Source organism: Myotis daubentonii, chromosome 10 (genome assembly GCF_963259705.1).
Source record: "Myotis daubentonii chromosome 10, mMyoDau2.1, whole genome shotgun sequence".
In the NCBI taxonomy this organism is placed as follows: Eukaryota; Metazoa; Chordata; class Mammalia; order Chiroptera; family Vespertilionidae; genus Myotis; species Myotis daubentonii.
In genome coordinates, this window is record NC_081849.1 from 40,992,431 (window position 1) to 41,014,790 (window position 22,360).

Genomic DNA, 22,360 nt, shown 5'->3' on the forward strand with positions numbered 1-22,360 from the left:
AAGTCTTTAATTTAAGGAGTATCTTAAAAATAGCCCAACCACAAAGTTCATACTTTCAAAGCAAAGTGGTGTTAAAAGGTACAGGGCAAATTAAAGTGGTCTATCCCCCCGAAAATAGTAACATGTAACATGAATGTTAGTACACCTCAGGTGTGGTAGGTATTAAGTTATGCCTGGAACTGACAATACAATTTGGCTCAGAATGAAATGCATTAAAAACATGGTAATAGAATGGACAAGGCAAAATATAAGAGAAATCATAAAGTTACCATAGATGTTATCAACATAAAAAGGAGGCTATTGCAACAATGCATCATACATCATTGATTAAAAGGGTCAGCTATTATTTTTCCTTCTGGCCAAAATAACATATAACATACAGAAAATGTCTCCTGAATTTTAATATTGTGAGTTACCAAACCTACAAATTTAGTAGCAAGTAAAACACTAAGTATCTTTGGATGATTTGAAAGGTATAGGCAAGTGATGTAGCAATTCATTTACTAAATATTCATTGTTTCAACAATCTTTTACAAACAAGGTTCTACTGTCTTGTATACTTAAAACTACTTTAAGTATACTATTATTAATCACAGTAGGGGATAAATGTGGTTAAACATTTAGAAATATTACTCCTAGGATATGAACTTATATGCCACCAAAATAAATTATATTAATACTGAGTGACTTTTGATGAGTAACCCTAATTAATAGATGCTTTCATTTTTCATTTTGATTGGGTTCTGAACATACAGAACATAGCTCAATAAGGAGCTTGTTTTACTCTTTAACTTCTGTTTCACAGAGAATCATTACAAGTTATTAACATTTTACTAATAAATTACAAGTTTAATGAAAATGTATTTGTTAACTTGTTTCACCTAGCAAATAATCTTCATTCTATATTCAATTTTACAGTAAGATTTTACTCTATGTCAATGGAATCTAAGGGAAGTGAAATAAAAAAATGTATGTAAAGTTAAGAAATTATAAGAATGTCTCTAATTTGCAAGCACATTTTTTTTCGTTGAGAGCCCTGGTAGTTTTATGAGTTTTGTTACAAATTCAAGTTGTTGTGTTTTCTTTTGTTTTCTTATCATGAAAGTATATCTTAATGTGAGCAGGCATTATATGCTAAGTTTGACCTATGACTAACAAAGAAACAAAGAAGGAGCAATGGTCTCAAGATGGTCATCGTTTTGCTAGCGTCTTGTCCTAACCCATCAGCAGCGAACACGTGTGGTCAGAAAATACCACATTAATGCATTCTTTCCCTGTCAGAGTAAGCTGCCTTGAGCTTGCCAAATTCCAACCCAGGTAGCTCCATTTTTTTTTCCAGCCCAAATTCCTGCTGCTTTTTCAATTAGATAAGTTATTTCTACTTCCTCTCTTTTTAAAGAGTTGCTGGCTGACACAGGTTATCAGGTTTCCATCCGAGTGGCTGCTGCATTTCCACACTGAGTGAATGATCTCTCAGAGGTACTTTGGGATGAAAGCTTGTGGATAAAATGTGAAGAATTATATTTTTACTTCTTCTCTTTGGAGGGATTATTCTATAACGTTCGTGTTTAGCTTGGAGGGCCCTTTTGATTTGATTTCTCTTCTGAATAAGTGAAACAGCCACCCAGACGGTAAGCATTTCACATTTCAGCAGAGTGTAATTCGATTTGGAAGTTCCATGAAACTCACTTGGAAAAGTCTCTGCAGTAATATTTCCCTCTTTAAAAAAATCGGTTTTAAATTTCTTGTTTCACGCATAAACAAGCTCCAGGGAGTCTGAATGGTGAGTGGAAAGGTGGGAAAAGAAATTACTTGGAACAATTTAAATAAATCATTAAAAACAAATGATGTTCTAATCTTTTGAGGATTTCACTATACAATTGCTGTGTAACTTTTTCAAAAAAATTCTTTTATTGATTAAGTTATTACATATGTGTCCTTATCCCCATGTTACCCCCTGTCTAACTTTTGACTTTCAATGCCATTTGTAACATTCTTATAAGTAATATCCTAAAATTTATTTTGTTTGTTCGCTTCTTTAGGAACCCCAGTGAGTGTTCCATTCGGTCAATATTTATAGGAGTCTTTTCTGTACAAGACATTGTATGGTAAAAGAAATGTGACAGTCTCTTTCATTCAGACATTCAAATCTTAAATAGCTGCAGCTAGAAATCAATAAAACATTAGGAAAAGTTGTATGAGTCTCTCAAATGCATGTAAATTAACTATATGCTGCTAATCTACTAGGAATTTCTCATATTTACAGAGCTGGCATTCTCGTTCCTATGGTTTTGATTCCTACTAAGTCTGAATTGATGTAGGCAACACTATTCCCATACTAAAAACCTCCCTTCTTAATTATTCTGTTTACTTACACATACTACACATGCACACACACACGCAGAGGTTAACAGAGGAACTCAATATATCTTAAAAATGTTTTCTTTACAATTTTATATTCTTTAAAAAAACACATCTCTTTATTTAAGCCCCTGATGAACTTAATTATTATGTGAAATTCTCATCTTACAGCCCTTTCAAATTGTGAAGCTGGAATCAATGAAATTTTCCCTATTAATTAAGGCTAACATAAGATGGAGAAATGTAGGACGTGATATAGAAAGCCCATCAAAATCTATTGTCTGGGATAAGTTCAGGCAACACAAAGCCTGTAGAATGCACAGAAACATCTATATCAGCTCTAAATCAAGCATAACATATTTTGATTAATCATCGGGGGGGGGGGGTGTTCAGTTTTACCATTTATTTCAAATAGGAAGTCTCTCCATGTTTTTTATACATTCTCATTTTCTGAAAATAGGCTGGCCTTACATTAGCATGTAACTCTAAGTGTTGCAAATGACATAATAGGAATTTGTACATCGTTCTATGCCTACGTCAGAACCTCTCAACACTGTAAAATCAGAATGATCCCTAATAGCACCTATGTGACCTGTCAGGGACCACCCTCTTCAGTCTTACAACTGGGAACTCATCTGTCTGTCTGTACCATCATAGTGCTGCAGTTTTTAAGAAGTGTGCCACTTTAAATCCCAAATAATATAAGAGAAAAAAAAATATTGTGCTGTGTTTTAAGTAAGGTTCTTCATCGAATTAAATTGAATCAAACTGAAATCTACAGACATGGCCAGCTTGTTCTATTATTCCAAAGTGGACATTTAGTGGTCATTTGAGCTGGTCAACTTCTATTGCTTACACTCTAGATTAACAGGAATTTTTATAAATAACTTTGAAGTTTTCAATTAGGATGACTTTCTGTTGAATTCTACTGAAACAAAGAAAGGCACCAAGAAAAGACTATTAAAAGGTCCCATAAAATCATGGAAAAACTAAAATATAAAGAATTAACATAAGTTAAAATAGTTTATCTGGCTAAATTTTTATAAAATATTCATATAATTGAATTTTGAACAATACGTGGTACAATACAAAATATCTTATATCAGGTGTTAGGTGACAATTTGTGTTTTCAGAATGAGACACCCATACTTCAAAGCTGTTGCACTTATTTTTACAATCAAATTAGCTCAAGTTAGCATGACTTGAAATTTAATATCATCACTCCCAGCACAAACAGATAGATATGACAAAGCAACATGCACAAGGAAATTCCAAAAGAATACAACTGAAGTTTCAAAATCGATAAGACTAGCATCTGATGTCTGCTGCAGCAATAGTTACCAATTAAAGTGGAGATGAAGGAGGAGTTGGGATCAAAAGGACACCTGCCCCTTCCTCTCTCAGACCTGTGTGATTCCAGGTGAAACAGGGGATCCTTGAAAGAAAACCAAAAATACCAACTTTAATAAGAATTGCTTCAATAAACATATTAACCTTAATTATTTACAAAACAGGTACTGTAAATAGGGCACTGGACAGTAACATCAAGTTATTTAGGAACAAACTTTATAAATAAATGCATGGGTTTTTGCAGTCTTATATGGGTTTTCTCACTCCTCCTAAAAAGTATGCAGGTGATGAAATGAATGAAATTAGTAGTTTTTTTGTTTGTTTGTTTGTTTTTTATTATTAGTTAAGGTATTACAAATGTGTCCTCATCCCCCCTATTAACCCCCAACCTCCCTCTCGCCCCCCCCCCGCCCCGCACACTCATGCTCCCATCCCCCTGTTGTCCATGTCCATTGGTTTGGCTTATATACATGTATACAAGTGAAATTAGTAGTTTTTATCACTTGATCAGACAGTTTTAATTATTCTGAGATGTGTCAGTTGAATATTCCAAAGGAATGAAAACCTGCTGAAAAAAGGTCACTAAAAAGAAGATTCAGTGATACACATGGAAATGGGCTTTTTTTCCACAAGACCATTATTGATTTTTTTTCAAATAGTCTGTAAAGGAAGTTAATAAAAATTTCCATCAATAATCTGAAATATTTATTTACAATCATTTGTATTCTTCATCACATATTCTTTGTATAGACATCTAAAACTTAATAATTTAGAGAATGGTTACTGCATAATTGTTTGAATATATTAGTGTAAATAAGTGTCACACTATGAGCAATATTTCAGTCTGGCTTTACACAAATGAGGTATTGAAATCAACAGTTCCATGAAAAACTACTACTTTATTGGTTCCTATTGCAAGCACATCACCACAGAAATTTTCTTGGAATGTTCTCAGATTTCAAAATTTTCAGTAGAAGATTTTTTTATAGTTACTCTCCATTCGTTGTGCTATAGATGGTTTGGATAAAAGAAATTCAGCTTGGGAAAGTGACAATAACATTTAATATTGAAAATCTGGTAGGAAAAAATTACAGTTGACCCTTGAAAAACGTGGGGTTGGGGCCTCCCTGCAGTTGAAAATCTCCATAGAACGGTAGTCCGTCGTCTTCATCCTCAGATTCCCAACCACAGGTCGAAAATACAGTTGGTGCTTGATTTTCAAAAGAAATCCAGGTGTAGGTGGGCCCGTGCAGTTCAAGCCTGGTCTACTCGAAGGCTAATTGCACTTTGCAATAGAATATTGGTGACCCTGCCCATTGTGGCATAGATGAGTAGCCTTTCCCATATGTGAATCATGAACCTATAAACAATCCTAGATTCCTGAGTAACCCCCGGGAATTGCACGCCCTTCTCACAAACTTGATCTTTCCTAGCCGCCCCAATTACCCCACTTTATTGTTTCTATCCTTATGTCACCATTCTTACTGGACATGCTTTCCTCTCTCTCTCGATGATATCTGCCTTTCCAAAGCCTTTCTGGTAAATGCAGCGTTCACCTGACCCCTGTAACCCTCCAGACATATCCTTGGAATTGAACCACAGCCTATAGAACAGATATGTCCTCTTGACCTAGAGTGTGACTAAACTGATATTTTAAGCAAAAAACAAGTGTTACCTCTTTAGACACTTTACATAAATTAGTAGAGTGCAAGAATCCTAATAAATCATTTGAGCCATTTTTGTGTTCACTTCCATACAGATAAAAATGTGTAATGACATGACAAGAAAACGTTTATTCAAATGAGATATAATTATTGGCCTACCCAGCTAATACCAATGCTGAAGGGCTTTCATTAAATTTGGGAAACAGACCCATAGCATTACACAGAGGAGGAAGGATCAAGGCTAGGAATATAACAATTGCTCGTCACTGTCACTATATAAACATTTGGAAAAATAGGTAAGGTATAGATATGTTCTAAGATAGTTAAATGTCCAAATGCTTGGATATAAAGCTGTTTAAGGGATATACTGAACATCTTTTCTTTTTCTTTTTTTTTTTTGAGCTTTTGTTGCATTATTTTAGAACAGTGGCTTTCTTTACCTCATTAAGCTGCATATGACAGAAAGACACACTGATCCAATTCACCTTAATTCCTAGGACTCAATAGATTATTTCTGCAACTTTATTCAACTGAGGTGTGAAAATTGTTAAAAAGAAGTACAAAGAAAATATTTACCATACTGAGTAGCACTAATACTATGATGGAAAGCAGGCAAATTCCAAACTTTTATTGCTTTATTTTGCATAGATCAAGATAACTTCAAAATTAACTACAAATTCAAATCTGAAGTTTCTCACATTATTTTGAAAGTTCAATGTGGTCTTAAATGCAGTATATAATTTAGTGCACAATCCAATAAAATACTAAAATGCGAGTAATATAATTTTCTTCCATGAAGTGGGATTTAGCAACCAAACCAACCAGAAAACCTGAGGCATGATGACACTGTCAATGACCCCAAAGGAATCGAGTTTATGGTTCAAATACTGTGTAATGTTGGTGTTTAACCCTATTGAGATTGTTGGTCACGACTTACACTGGCTTCCCATTATCTGTGTTTTAACAGCTGGAATTTCTGCCTGAGTTATGTGGCTTAAATTTACAAGACATCACTAGCATTAACAGCGTGGGCTGTGCTTTTTGTTTCGGTGTGATATGGAGACATTTTTCAATAGATCCTCCTGTGCTTGAGAGAAAGCAGGACATCTAGGTTACAAATGTTCACAGACACATGTGCTTTTCAGAAAAAAAAAATGTTTGTAAAGAATAAATGGTATTTCTTCCCAGGAGAATTTTCCCTTTAGGCCTTGAGGAAAGTCCTCAGAACTCAGCAAGCCTATAGTAAGTTATTTCCCATAGGTGTGAGTCCCTGTATGTCAGGTGTTAAATACCAGTAAAACAAAATGAGAATTTCCCATCTGTAGGATGTCAAAAGTACATTAGAGCATTACAAATACTAAAAAACAAATAACCACCTATTATATTAGCTATTTCTAATGATTAGAGAAAAAGTTAAATACACAAGGCTCATACACATATATCTGTCAACAATGAAAACAAAACAAAGATGCAGTTTTGGTACATAAATGTCTAGAATAAATAACCATAATATGCACTTTATTTATTATTATTCTTTTTAATCCTCACCTGAGGATATTTTTCCATTGATTTTTAGGAAAAGTAGAAGAGAGAGGGAAAGACAGAGAAAAACATTGATGTGAGAGAAACACATTGATTGGTTGCCTCCTACACAAGCTCCAACAGGGCCTGGGCAGAGGAGGAGCCTGCAACAAAGGTACATGCCCTTGCCTGGAATCAAACCCAGGACCCTTCTGTTTGCAGGCCGACACTCTATCCACTGATCCAAACCGGCTAGGGCCATAATATGCGCTTTAATTCTTAATTGAATAGCTATTTAATAATCTGTATCACAATTAAATTTTGAATATGATTTGCTTCTTTTTTTATTGTCTAAAGTTTTACATATGTCTCCTTTTTCTTTACCATTTGTTTTTATTTCACTTTTTTATGGCAAGCAATAAAAACATTTATTAAAAAAATATCTGAAACATGTCATAAACACTGAATAAACAAAGAGGGAAAAAGTACAAAAAGGGGATAAAGTTGTTAGTAATCGTTTTGCATTTTAATTTCTTTTGTTTTCACATTTTTTCTCTAAAAATAATACACTTTATTTTTTAATGCTTTAAAATTTAGAAAGCACTCTTGATGAGTCCCACCATCCAATCAAAACTCAGTAGCACAATCTGATAGATTTTCTTTAAAAGTTCAATACATGATAATACCCACAGCACTTTAACTACATTGTCCCTTTGGGAAAAGTGAATTCAATCTTCCTATGCTCTATAACACTAACTCCTACTTAATGAGAAAATGATGTTGAAAAATTATTTTGCAGATATTCTCCAAGACTCCTCCAGGCAAAGCTTCTCTCATGGACTATGCTATGCATCTTTCTGCATTATCCCCCACTGCACTGTGATTATGTTCATATGAATAATTCAACAAACACTCAAGAAGCCTATATGTGCTAAGTATCCAGCCAATATTGAATTTAAGAAGCATGATCCATACTACTTAATTTAAACCCCATAAAAATTAAGCAAGAAGCCTTTCTAATTGCTAATTTAACAAATAGCAAAGTCAAAATGAACAGGTCACTAAAAATAATTTATAGCAGTCTAAGTTTTTTCATTAATCAATTTATTAACTATACTTCAATATCTAGTAACTAAATTTTAAGAATTGAATTAGACAAATACATTATTTCAATGGCAGAAATAAAATTAGGTCTTTGATACTATTTTCTCTTAAACTGGTAAAAGGTCAAAGGAAGAAAAGAAGGACAATGAGAATAGGAATAGTAATAAGAATTAGAATAAGGGTCAAGATGTTTTACAAAGAGAGTTAATCCAAAATGGAGATAAGAAAGGTTCAGATTTGATCTTAGTTAAATGCCATAACTAACCTCTTTTAACCTCAATTTCATGAGTTATGACAAAGAAGAAATAATATTTTAATGTGGTATCTCCTATGACTATTGTGAGAATCATAGAAAGAAATGAAGATTAAAGGCCATTGAAAAACTACAAGAACTAGAAAATTTGAATATAAGAAAACTGATCTTTTAAAAATCCAAGGATTTGAAACTGGGTTTCACATAAAACCCAATGGTGCATAACATTGATTTCATTCAACATTTTGTTTTTGTTGTTCTACAATTAACTTTAAAATCTTGCTCTATATTATAAGAAGCCAATATGGTATAAGAGTGTACATTAATATGGATAGAATTTCAAAGAACTATGGATTAATGGTGGATTATTCAATAAGTGGGTGTTTGGACAACTGGAGTGCCATCTGTAAAAAAAGTTTGTTACCTCATGTCCTCTAGCCCTGTAAACAAATTTCAGATCAATCAACAATTTAAACATAAGAAATAGGATTATATGAGGAATAGAAAAAGGTATAAAAATTTTGCATATACTCCTGGGAAAAAAGGCCTTTTAAAATCATAAATAAAATCTGGAAGACATAAAATAAAGAGTGATAAATATTATGACAAAATTTTAAAGAAAAAAATACTACAGGGAAAAACAAAATTTTTCCCCCACTCAAATAAAAACCAAGGCTTTCTTTTTTGCTTACTTTATAATGAACTCATACAAATCAAGGAAAGACAACAAAATAAAATTTTTAAATGTTGTAAGGCCATAGATGTATAAAGTAAGATAGAAATATCTTTTCATTCTAGAAAGCTATCAAAACTATTAGGGTTATATCACAAAGGCTAAGATGTCAACTTGAAGAAGTATCTACTTTCCAAGGATGAGACAATTTCTTAATCACTAAGAATAATAACTGAAAGGGATCAAAATAAGCCTAAACAAGCCCAAGAATATAAACAGCTAATGCTGGTAATATTATTTAGAAATATCCTTTAAGGCCATATTAGAAAATATCATATTATAATAAATATCTGGTTCTAAGATTAAGATATGTATTTTAATTATTTGAAAGATGAGCACACCCAATCTTCTTATAATTATAGCAAGGATACTGATTTGATTCATTTACCTTATAATCATCGGTGTTTGATTTTGTAAAAAGTCAAGTTTAATGTGAGAGAAAATTCATCACATATAGTCAATCCCTTTCTGGACTACCTAGTTATTCCAACTTTAAATTTACAACTCATAGTGAGACTAAAGCAACATTTCATAACAAATTACTCGAGTTGCTTACTTGGAATCTCTTTACATAAATGATACACTATTCAAAGCAGAAGTATATGAAAGAAGGCTGACAAAAATAAAGTTGTGCAGTAATTGGCATCACAGTCTAGATTTCATAATTTCAGGTCCTGGTTAATAAAATGCCAACAATTTTAGTGAATATAACTATGTATGCCTATTTTTTGAACAGTTGTGAACCTGCTATCAAGTACAGATATTTTAGGGTGAATTTGTAGAACAAAAAGCGGTAGTAGTAAACACTTGTTCAATGTAAGCTTCTGATTTCCTATATATACTGTATGATAAAATAACTGGCACAGCGTGTCCAATAAGCAGTTGAATTGAACTGTACCTGTTTCATAGATAAAATATATGATTTAGATATTTTATTTGTATATGTAATTATATGTATATAATAAAATTAAGCATTTACTATGCAAAATATTAAATGAGATATTAATATGAAATTATTTACTATTAAATTAATATTTATTAAATATTAAAATATTAAATAGGAGAATGCTAGAAATAATGAACAAATATTTATGTATACTTTCAAAAATTTAACTGAAGAATGGAGGTCTTTAGACATTTATACATGGCAAGAAATGGACCATACTGACTCAAGTTAGCTTTATGATCGAGACTTCTCTTCTGTACTGCTTTTCCTGTCCACCTTCCCTGGGTTTGACTATTTTCACTGTTATTCTGACCACACACAATGAAACAAGAATCAAAATTCTTCTTTGAGGACAAAGCAGCTTTTTATAAAACTATGAATGTCTACTTTTCATGGGAAGGAAGTCATAGCGCCTCTTTAATATGCAGACAGCCTTCAGAGCTATCCCTCATTTCTGTGTCCTTGTTCCCTTTCACTTGGACACATTTGAAAACTCAATTCTATGAGTGTTCTTACTACTGACTGAGTCATATATGATCACAAAGGATCACAGTCCTGTGTGAGAAAGTAAAGAATTGGTGGTAAAAGGAAAAATAAATCCACCATCTGCACAGTGAGAACTGGACAGCTGCAAGGGAAAGGACACTTGTTGTAACAAATGATTTGCCATTCCCCCCTGGCTGGGACCATACAGCTCTTGGAGTTAAGTAGTATCAACAGAGGCAATTATGGAAAATAGGGTTATGGTGCAATGTCTTTCATGGTTATCAGAGGAGTCTGGGCTATGTGATTCCCGGCCTTTTCTCATGGAAAGAGTAAATATGCTTATAAAAAAATGTATCCGCACTGTGGTAACCTATGTAGTTAGAGATGAGTATTCCAGAATTATTCTCCAAGCTGATAATAATTAAACCCTTTCTGATTTTACATTGGCCAGTCTAATCTGCTGGATACTTGAAATGGGAAACCCCGCCCCCCGACCTGGTCCTCAGTATGACAGTGTGTGCGCCACCCTTCTTCTTGCATCTCAGTCCTCCCTTTATCAAACCACAAAAATTAGCTTATCACACAAAAGTAAAAAGGGATGCATGCATATCTTAGCATGTTTTTGTATGATTATTCTGGAGGCTCATGCCTGTACATATAGAATAAGTTAGAACTATAATAAAATTAAGAGACAACCAGCATGTTTGACGAGGACCACATGACCAAAGACAGCAGAATGCAGAATAAACAGTACCTAACATAAGCTCCGTATGACATCATTTCAGTGTGCACTTCAATTCAGTGTACGCTGTAGTCCTGTGTGAACAGCGCTGTGTTAGGTGCTGCAAAGGTAATAATTCATTTCTGAAGAGCACTTAACAAGCTACAAAATAGTTACCTAAATGTTCTTATTGTTTATGAAAAATCTTTAAGTTATGTATTTAAAGGTAGTGATGCTCCAAAAAACATCACAGGACAGGAATTGTGTCTTCTGGACTCCAGGTAGGGAAATACAGTTAGTACAATGAGTACCTCAATGTGAAAGGTCTTATAATGAGCTACACAGAATGAGGAGAAGAGGAAATTAGAACCTAATTCTAGTTTTGGGGTTAGAATGGTCTGGGTTGAGAGAGACAATGGTGATATTCTGGGATGTTTTTCTTAAGAAAACCAAAAATCAGTGGATTGAGCTTCATATTAGGAACACTACATCTCAAGTATTGTGCTAAAAACATTATTTAGTTGTTTATTTATTTTTACTACAACCTCATGAGACAGATAATTTTATCCTCATTTTACAAGTAAAGTTTCCGAAGCTCAGCAATATTAAACTTAGTCAAAGTCACACAGCTAGCAATGGGAAGATCTAATGCCAGTTTCTTACCCACTCTCCTATAAGAGGGCATTTTAGAGTTAGAACAAAACATTTCATTCAAGGCTTAGATGAAGGGCTGGGGAAAAAAGAAGTGAGTAGCTCTGACTGACTGCAACCAGACTTGTACAGGGGAAGTTTAATAAGCGGGAGGGAGAGAAGACTGAGGAAGTACATTAGAGCCAGACTGTGAAGGACACCGGCTTTCGGAGATAAGGCATTTAGACTTCTTTCAGTCGATGTGCAGGGGTAAATCATGAATACTTTAAAAAGGCCTATTGTTTCACAAGGTTCATTTGACAGCAGAGAAATAGCTGGATTGAAGAGCAATGAAAACTGTAAGGAAGTTAGTGGCGGTATTCAGGGATAATAATGGTTCTGGCAGGAGGAACAGAGCCGGAATGGGTTGGAAAGTTAATTTAAAGATACAGCTGAAAGGATTTCACCACTGACTCAACTTAGAGAAAAGCTAGGTTGCGGTAAGGAGCACAGTGAAAAGGAATGAAAGGAAAGGTGCTTAAGGAAACATGATAAATTTCATTAAGAATGCGTTTGACTAACAAATTTGGATACTTTTTAAATGACAGGGAATACCAGAAAGGCAATATAGGAGATAAAAAAAATGTTAGGACTAGGAATTCAGATTTGTGAAAGGGCATGTGATGGCAATTGTTGATGCCAATGGAGAAGATAAAGAAATCAGATGATGACAACGCTGCTGCTGGTGGTGATGCCGATAGCTGACAATTATATAACTCTTACTGTTTACCAGGCACTACTGTAGGTGCTTTACTGATATGAATCCAATCCTCGCAACACCCCTATACACGAAGTACTGGAACAAGCTCAGGTGGGAAGAGGAGGACTGACTTGCTCTGTATTACACAGTCAGGAGGAGACTGGGATTAAGCCTACAGGTGTGGAATAGGATAGTAGAAAGACAGATAGAGGTATACATAGATGTAGATGTAGATGTAGATGTAGATGTTTATTTACGAACCACTATCATCAGTTTAGGTTGTTTCTTTCCAGAAAGAGAAAGGTCTAAAAGACACAGTCCAAAGTGCTAGTGGTAATTTATTCTGGGGAAGGGACTGAAGTTGGGAAAATATTGAAAAAAAAAATTTGTCTCTGTATTTTGAATTCCTTACAAAGAAGAAGGCAATGACTTGTATGACTACAAATGTCTGAAATAATATCATTATTTACATGTTAAGTGAATATATCATTAAAGAGAAAAATGTAGACTATATAAATATAAAAGCTGAGAATAATGATTTTTTCATAATCTTACTATTAAGGGACAACCACTGTTGAAGCTATATTTCCTTCCAGTCTTAGTAACATTTTTGATATCTTATTTCATAGAGCTTATGTTGAGCTTTACTTGGGTGTCAAACAAATCTTACATTCTTTCTCCATTTCTTTTAAAAATACGTTTTAACCCCCAGGGCTATGATATTTTAGCTACAGAAACTTTCTTTAGCCCCAAACAGTCGCTGCTTTTAATGCGGATGTCACTGTAGTGAAGAGGTGTCCACCAGCTGGTTTGTGTCTTGAAACAAGGTAAGCATTCTCCACTTAACTATCACTGTGTCCCCTTGATTCCTGTCACTTTTGTCCTGTCACATATTTAGCTGATGTAAAATTTGTATTATCTCAACTGGGATTTGGTCACATGAGGGGAGAGAAATGGGGTCCTACAGAAAGTCCTGAAAGAAAACACCATTAACGCAGGTTTTGTTTACTTTTCTTCTTTCTTCTTGGGTTTGCCAAAGCTGCTACACTGGGGTTCAGTTTCTTGAATGTCTTTGTTTGTTTTATAGCCTTTTTGCACGCAACTTTATGTTTAGGCCGGCCTCTATATCATGTAAGTAACGCGTTGTCATTACTCGCCAGATGTTCCTGGCAGGGTCCTGAGAATCTGCCAGGAGCTTCTCTGCAGTGCGTAGGATCATCAAGCAGTGCCATTTGATCCTAAGCACCTTCCTCCAATCTGGTGGCGTCTTAGCTGACCAAATGTCCTTGGACTCCCTAGCATGTGGTAGCCCTCTCCTCCTTAGCAGCATACGCTGATACAAGTTTTCACTGTGGTAAAGTCCTTTTAGTAATTTCAATAGAAAATCAGCAAGTAGTTGGTTCTTAAGAAGTAGAGGGAATACATTATTATCTGTATAAATCTGGATCCAATCAAGAGACAAATTACCCTACAGTGAGTTAAACAGGGGCCACTGAATACAAACAAAGTGATGATAGGAGAGCAAGGATAAAGATGAACTGGAGCTGAGGAAGGACAGACTGGGAGGGAGATTCAGGTCTCATTGAAGAATGTGTGCTGCCTGCCACTGAATGGTGGAGAAGCTCGTGGTGTTGCCCAGTCAGAGCTAGTGCCCTGTCCCCAGGCCAGCGGAACAACCCTGGGCACACACAGAAAGTCCCCGTGCACAGGGCATCAGCGGAAACTTGGAGTTGACTAGGCCTCCCTCTGCAGATCGCAGCCTGCTGGTAAGGTGTCACGGGTGGGTGGCTCACTGGATGGCCAGCCCCACAGCCCGCAGCCTGTGCATGGGGAGAGGAAAGGGTGTGAGGAAGCAGCAAACTGCACGGTCTGGGGTACAGTACATCCCATATGCCCTCGGGCTCCTTGCTGCTGCTGACCAAATGGAAAGCAGCAGCCAGATGCTAGAGGGGTTTGGTCCAGCAGGCACCTCACCCTGAAGAACACCACAGGGGCTGAGCAGGGTAGTGGTGTTCCTCCTCATGGAGGAAGGGTACTGGATTAAGGAAGGAAGCAAAACTAGAAGCAGGCCCCAAAGGCTGGACTACAGTTTATAACAAAAACCCAATTAAGAGCCTTTTGGGGGCCCACTTAGGACAGAAAAAGTATGCAAGGTGAAGGTATCATCACATCAAAAAAAGTGCTGATATAAACTGGCATAGGTCATAAAAGAGCCATAAAAAACAGACTAGCTTAGCCCCATTACTATGTACCAGTCCTTAGAATAAAGAAGGCTTGCTAAATCCAGCTAAAAAAAAAAGTTTACTTGGACAGCCTCGGGTAGAAATAGTATACAATTGATGCCAATTGAGGTTCCGGAAGATTCCTGGAACTGAAATCAAAGCAGTTCACTATAGAGATTATATAAGAGGTAAAAATCTAAATGATGATTAAGAACTTAGTAGTAGAAAAGGAGAAACAGTCAAAAATAATTAGTCCAGAAGCTGGAAATGTATATCTATCTATCTATCTATCTATCTATCTATCTATCTATCTATCTGCCGGGGTCCAACCCCAGCGGGTCCAGGGGTCCCCAAAGGTGTGGATGGAGTCGGCGAAGAAGGAATGACACAGGGACTTCTCCAGCCAGGTTTGGTCGCCATGTTCTAGTCAGGTTCTCTTGCCAATCTCTGCAGTCAGGTTCAGTCCAGGATCCCCTGCCATGCTCTCTCGCCAGGCTTTGCCTCAAAGCTCCGAGGCCAGTCCCTGTCCAGGATCCTCCGGCATGCTCTCTCCAGCGAAGTTCTTCTGTCTCTAGAGAACGTTCTGTGTAGGTTCTGTGCCTAGGCTCTGTCTCTCTTGGTCCTGTCTTCCAAGCCCTGTCTGAGTTCTGTCTCTTGCTGTCTTGTTCTGAGTTCTGTGTGTTTCTGTCTTGTTACAACTGTATTTATACCAGTTGATTCAATCCTATCAATCTCTATTACAAAGGTTAGGGCGTTTCTTATCTCCATTCCAGGGAGAAAAGATTATGTAGTTTAAGCATGATTGTTCATAGTTAAAGGGATTAACTACCCGCCTGGCACTTAGTTGAGGGGTTTTATTCCCTCCCTAACTTCAGGGGAAAATCCCTACCTGGGGATTTAACCTTTCTCGGAGAGGTGACTTTGGTTAAAACACAGCGCCAAGAAGGTGAGCAAACATATTAAGAACCGTATGCCATATATGCCAGGTCCCTTGAAACAGCAAGGATGGACCGGCTCCCGGCAAATTCCCCCTTTTTTATTTTTTAAAAGCAAGCATTAAAAAGAAAAACCTGAAACGCTCTCTTGTATCCATTTTAAGAGTAGGATTGGCACTTTCTGCTATTACCTGAGTCCTGATCTATCACCTCAGGGAGAGCTTGCCAATCCTGCACTTTCCCGGGGTGGAAAGGCTGCAGTGGAGTTAAGGATAAGGCTCCTTGGGCCTACCTTCTCCCATGCCATTACATTTACCTTTCCTTCCTCAGAAAAGCATGGACATACTTCTTGTCTAAAACGTTCTGTCTGACTGGGAGTAACCTTAATTCCTCTGCTAGCAAGCATATATGTTAAAAGATCAATACAGAGTCTTTTTTCTTTAGACTCAGTATGGCACATCTTCTCAATCTAAGTTCTGTACTATCCACCTTCTTACCCTACTTATCCTCTATAGGGGGGTCTGTAGCACCCTGGTGGAGTCCTATCCGTCCCGAGTGTGGGGTTCTCAATGGGGGGGGGGGGCTTACCTAAGGGAATCCTGTTCCAGGGGTTCCCAAAGGTGTGGACGGATTCGGCGAAGACTATCCACCCTCTTCCTACGGTGGAGTCTGATCCGTCCCGAGTGTGGGGGTTCTCAATGGGGGAGGGGGGCTTACCTAGGGGAATCCTGTTCCAGGGGTTCCCAAAGGTGTGGACGGAGTCGGCGAAGACTATCCACCCTCTTCCTACGGTGGAGTCCGATCTGTCCCGAGTGTGGGGCGCTTACCTAGGGGTCCCTGTTCGGGCGCCATATGCCGGGGTCCAACCCCAGCAGGTCCAGGGGTTCCCCAAAGGTGTGGACGGAGTCGGCGAAGAAGGAATGACACGGAGACAGCGTTCAGTTGATCAGCAGCCTAGCCAGGATCTCCAGCCAAGTTCTGGTCTTGATCTCCAGAGAGGCTCTGCTTCGGATCTCCAGCGAGGTTCTGTAGCCATGTTCCCTCGCTAGGTTCTCCAGCCAGGTTCTGTCTTTACCTGGGTCCCGATCTGAGCTGGGCATGGGAAGCAGGAAGCAGCCATGGGGACAGGAGACCTTCATCAGAAGGGGCGAGTGTTCAAGCCCCTGCACCATTGGGGAGGGGGGTCTGTGCCCCACCTTTGTAACATTTAAACATTAAACTTATTTGAATATTTTTATCAATGTTTATTGATAACTCAAGATCATATATATACCTGCATATGTATAAGTCTATATAAATATAAATAGATAGATAGATAGATAGATAGATAGATAGATAGATAGATATACATTTCCAGCTTCTGGACTAATTATTTTTGACTGTTTCTCCTTTTCTACTACTAAGTTCTTAATCATCATTTAGATTTTTACCTCTTATATAATCTCTATAGTGAACTGCTTTGATTTCAGTTCCAGGAATCTTCCGGAACCTCAATTGGCATCAATTGTATACTATTTCTACCCGAGGCTGTCCAAGTAAACTTTTTTTTTTAGCTGGATTTAGCAAGCCTTCTTTATTCTAAGGACTGGTACATAGTAATGGGGCTAAGCACCTTCCTCCAATCTGGTGGCGTCTTAGCTGACCAAATGTCCTTGGACTCCCTAGCATGTGGTAGCCCTCTCCTCCTTAGCAGCATACGCTGATACAAGTTTTCACTGTGGTAAAGTCCTTTTAGTAATTTCAATAGAAAATCAGCAAGTAGTTGGTTCTTAAGAAGTAGAGGGAATACATTATTATCTGTATAAATCTGGATCCAATCAAGAGACAAATTACCCTACAGTGAGTTAAACAGGGGCCACTGAATACAAACAAAGTGATGATAGGAGAGCAAGGATAAAGATGAACTGGAGCTGAGGAAGGACAGACTGGGAGGGAGATTCAGGTCTCATTGAAGAATGTGTGCTGCCTGCCACTGAATGGTGGAGAAGCTCGTGGTGTTGCCCAGTCAGAGCTAGTGCCCTGTCCCCAGGCCAGCGGAACAACCCTGGGCACACACAGAAAGTCCCCGTGCACAGGGCATCAGCGGAAACTTGGAGTTGACTAGGCCTCCCTCTGCAGATCGCAGCCTGCTGGTAAGGTGTCACGGGTGGGTGGCTCACTGGATGGCCAGCCCCACAGCCCGCAGCCTGTGCATGGGGAGAGGAAAGGGTGTGAGGAAGCAGCAAACTGCACGGTCTGGGGTACAGTACATCCCATATGCCCTCGGGCTCCTTGCTGCTGCTGACCAAATGGAAAGCAGCAGCCAGATGCTAGAGGGGTTTGGTCCAGCAGGCACCTCACCCTGAAGAACACCACAGGGGCTGAGCAGGGTAGTGGTGTTCCTCCTCATGGAGGAAGGGTACTGGATTAAGGAAGGAAGCAAAACTAGAAGCAGGCCCCAAAGGCTGGACTACAGTTTATAACAAAAACCCAATTAAGAGCCTTTTGGGGGCCCACTTAGGACAGAAAAAGTATGCAAGGTGAAGGTATCATCACATCAAAAAAAGTGCTGATATAAACTGGCATAGGTCATAAAAGAGCCATAAAAAACAGACTAGCTTAGCCCCATTACTATGTACCAGTCCTTAGAATAAAGAAGGCTTGCTAAATCCAGCTAAAAAAAAAAGTTTACTTGGACAGCCTCGGGTAGAAATAGTATACAATTGATGCCAATTGAGGTTCCGGAAGATTCCTGGAACTGAAATCAAAGCAGTTCACTATAGAGATTATATAAGAGGTAAAAATCTAAATGATGATTAAGAACTTAGTAGTAGAAAAGGAGAAACAGTCAAAAATAATTAGTCCAGAAGCTGGAAATGTATATCTATCTATCTATCTATCTATCTATCTATCTATCTATCTATCTATTTATATTTATATAGACTTATACATATGCAGGTATATATATGATCTTGAGTTATCAATAAACATTGATAAAAATATTCAAATAAGTTTAATGTTTAAATGTTTGATCATACCTAATTTTGAATTTAAAAAGTCAACCCAACACTAGATTCTTTTCAGAAACAACTTTTATAGACTCATTTAAATTCAAAAAATAGATGAAGATCTGGCAGATAGTATGTTATAAAGAATTAGGTTAAGTAAAATGATGGGCCCTAGCCAGTTTAGCTCCGCATCAACCCACAGACTGAAGGGTCCCAGGTTCAATTCCGGTGAAGGGCATGTACTTCCGGTGCAGGCTGGATCCCTGGCCCCAAGTCAGGGCACATGTGAGAGGCAACCAATTGATGTGTCTCTCTCACATGATGTTTCTCTCTGTGTCTCTCCCCCTCCCTTTCAGTCTCTCTAAAATTCAGGGGGAAATATTCTCAGGTGACCATAAAAAATAAAAAAAAAAGATGAGCCTGTTTACATGTGCTCATATCTTTTTAGTGAATGATTTCAGTGACTACCATCAGGATTATGTTGGGCCATGATGAAACAGAAATAGAAATGGCAGTCTCTTCCCTAGAGACACTCCGGTATTCATATAGAAATTATAATTCATAATTAAAGTTTGTTTTTAAGTATGATGAAAATGCAAAGAGAGAGTAATTAACTTTACCAGGTGGCAGCTGAGATAAGCACACAGAGGAGATGATATATGAGCTCAGTCTTGAAAAATGAGTTAGGATTTTTCACGCAGAGAATACAGATGAGTTTGTTTTTTGTTTTTTTGGTGTGTGTGTGTGTGTGTGTGTGTGTGTGTGTGTGTGTGTGTGTGTGTTTTAAGTAAAAGATCAGCAAGAGCAAAGACATAAGCAAGTGAGAGAATACAGGAGAATACAGTATCTTGTGATTGCCTCCTTGGTCTCTTAGAGTAAGGGGAATCATGAAGGTAGTGTAGAATCTACCTCCTCTTTTTTTGTCAATCTGAATTTTAAAAATTTTATTATTAAAGAAATTGTTTTCTTACGATGTCTCTAGGAAGTTATTTTATGGATGATTTCCGATAGGTATAGGAAATACGAATGTAGAGTGCTATATGGAGGCGAAGACTACGGCTAAGATTTTTGAGCCAGCAAGTAGATAATAGAGAAAGCCACATGAATCAATAAGAACATCAAGGAAAGCTGGCACTGAAGGAAAATTCACCAAGCAGAGAATTTCTGCATCACCAAAATTAAAGGGTTGGAAAGGCAGACTATTCAGAACTTTAAAACTATTTAAAACATAATGGTCCTAAAAACTAAAAGAGGACAGCTTCTATATAAAAACTATACCACCAAATGCTGCAGAGAAGTATCATTAGTTGAGGAGTTAAAGAGATACTTATTTGGCAACTAGACAGTCAAGAGCAATAGAAGAACAGTGAAAGTTGAGGAATTGGAAATGGCAAATACAGACTATGCTGTGAAAACATTTATAGGAAAATTCATGGGAAATTCTAGAGTTAGCAAAATAAGGAAGAAGCTTATAGAGCAAATAGAGGTGAGGCTAAATTTTTGGTTTGTAATTTTTCTTTTTAGAATAAAGAAGTCTAAAAATTTTTGTGTGATGAAAGGAGAGAAAGAAAACATGTGGCAGATTAATCTAATGAAGAAGAAAAGAGATGATAAAGGGCATTGATGGAATAAGTAATCTTGGAGACAAGAGTCCAGTGGTGTCTGTATCTGAGACAGTGAAAGAATAGCATCAAATACTTAAATTTAGAAGTAAAAAGAGGGAAGGCTGTGGGTTTTTACTTTATGTCCTCCATTTGCTTTTCTAATAGAAAGTCGTTTCAAATGCTGAGAGTTAAGAACTAGGAACTCAACACTGGAGACAATATGGGGGATGGGGGGATGTTAACATTGAGTGTGCATTACTATGTACCAGTCCTTAGGGCATCTGCTTCCCCAGATAGCATATCTCAGAAAATCCATACAACTTTGGCAAGCTTTATATTAAAATAGAGACTTAAGTTTACAGATGAGGAAACTGAAACCTAAAAATGATAATAATTGACCCAAAGTCACACAGGTAGTGGGGAACAGAACCCATATTTGAAATTTCATCTGTCCAGTTTCAAAGCCTGTATACTTTTTGCTACATTATTTTACCTTGGAAAATTGGAGGAGAGTTAACAGAGGACTAAAACTATGATTGACTACATGTAAGTGGCTAAATAACAATGGTGACAAGCAACAATCCTTAATTGTCTCTAATTATAGGCAGTAGTTTGGGAGTAGCGGTAGAGAAAGCAAAAGATTTAAATGAACCAGGGTTAGTAGATCATAAAGGTGAATATACAAAGAAAAAAGTAGTTTGTAGTGATGTTTTTTAAATATCACTGCAGTGAGGTCTCCATTATATGAAGAAGGGAGTAAAATTTGGAGAGATGGGTGAACTGAGAGAATAGGAAGATGTCTACAGACAGCTGAGGAGGAGGATCAGTTTGGAGGAAAGAGTGGAAGAATAGTGGAAGGCATAGATTCATGCAGAAGATGCCTGCATAGACACAATTATTACCATCACCATTAATTTCTTTATATGGCACTTCATAGTTTATAAAATGCCCTAATGTATTCGTGCATATAATGGAAAGAATTTGGCCTTGGACAATGCAGCCCAAGTTTGGCCACTTAGTGTACAGCTTTAAGAAGCAAGGTAACCTCTTTTAATTTTCCTCTTTTGTGATATGAAAGCAATAATTCTTCCCTTGTGGGAAGTTATGAGCATGAAAGCACATGGAATATATTCAATATATGGTGTTATATTTATGAAGATTATTATTGAGATGATTTAATTCTTACAATAAGACCGTGAAGTATACACTATTACTTCATTGATATCGAATTTTAGATTTAGAAGATGGCTTCATCTCATTTTACAAATGAGGAAATGGGAGATTAGAGAGAAAAACAGACTTTCCCAAAGAGGTTGAATGATGATGAGGCTACAGCTTATTAATTGTGGTCCAAAATTTTATTCCAGAAATAAAACTGAATCTATATAGTGGTCAATATATATAGACTACCAAAATCTAACAAATGTTTCAGATATGTATAGACATATAAAACAATATTTAATATTTTAATCTTAGAAGAAGGAAGGCTATTGTTGGAGAAAATGGAAAGGTTGACACAGAAACTTCTTTTACTTGGAGTAATCCAAGTGTAAAAGAGAAAAGATATTTAAGAGAGAGAGAGAGAGAGAGAGAGAGAGATATTGGGGTATTTATATTCTCCAATGGCACTGAAGAGGCAGTGTAGAAAATGCTGAAGAAGAATGTAAAGTCAGTTATAAAAGGGGGCAAGGAATGGAAACAACCGAAGTGCCTTGCCAAATTATATTCCCCCCAATAGTCTATATAATAAAAGCCTAATATGCTAAGTGTCCGGTCAACTGGTCAGCCATTCAACCAATCAAAGCGTAATATGCTAATGATATGCTAAGGCTGCTCAACCACTCTATGACGTGCACTGACCACCAGGGGGCAGACAGTCAACTGGTCAACTAGTCACTATGATGTGCAGTAACCACCAGGGGGCAGATGTTCCAACTGGTAGGTTAGCTTGCTGCTGGGGTCTGGCTGATTGGGACTGAGCAAGATGGGCTGGACACGCCCTGGAGACCTCCCGTGGTCTCTGCAGAGCTGGCCAACCTCCTGTATCCCTCCCAGGCCCGATCGTGCACTGGTGGGGTCCCTC

The 22,360-nt window shown here is 37.3% G+C and overlaps 1 protein-coding gene across 2 annotated transcripts in view; it reads right to left on the bottom strand.

Moving 5' to 3' along the window:
* The window catches only part of SEMA3E (semaphorin 3E), a 228,956-nt gene that overhangs the window by 49,370 nt on the left and 157,226 nt on the right, over positions 1-22,360 (bottom strand). For both annotated transcript variants that reach the window (XM_059712174.1, XM_059712173.1), the window contains exon 5: positions 3,703-3,796. In XM_059712174.1, the coding sequence (XP_059568157.1) occupies positions 3,703-3,796 (94 nt within the window). The remainder of the gene's footprint in view (positions 1-3,702; positions 3,797-22,360) is intronic.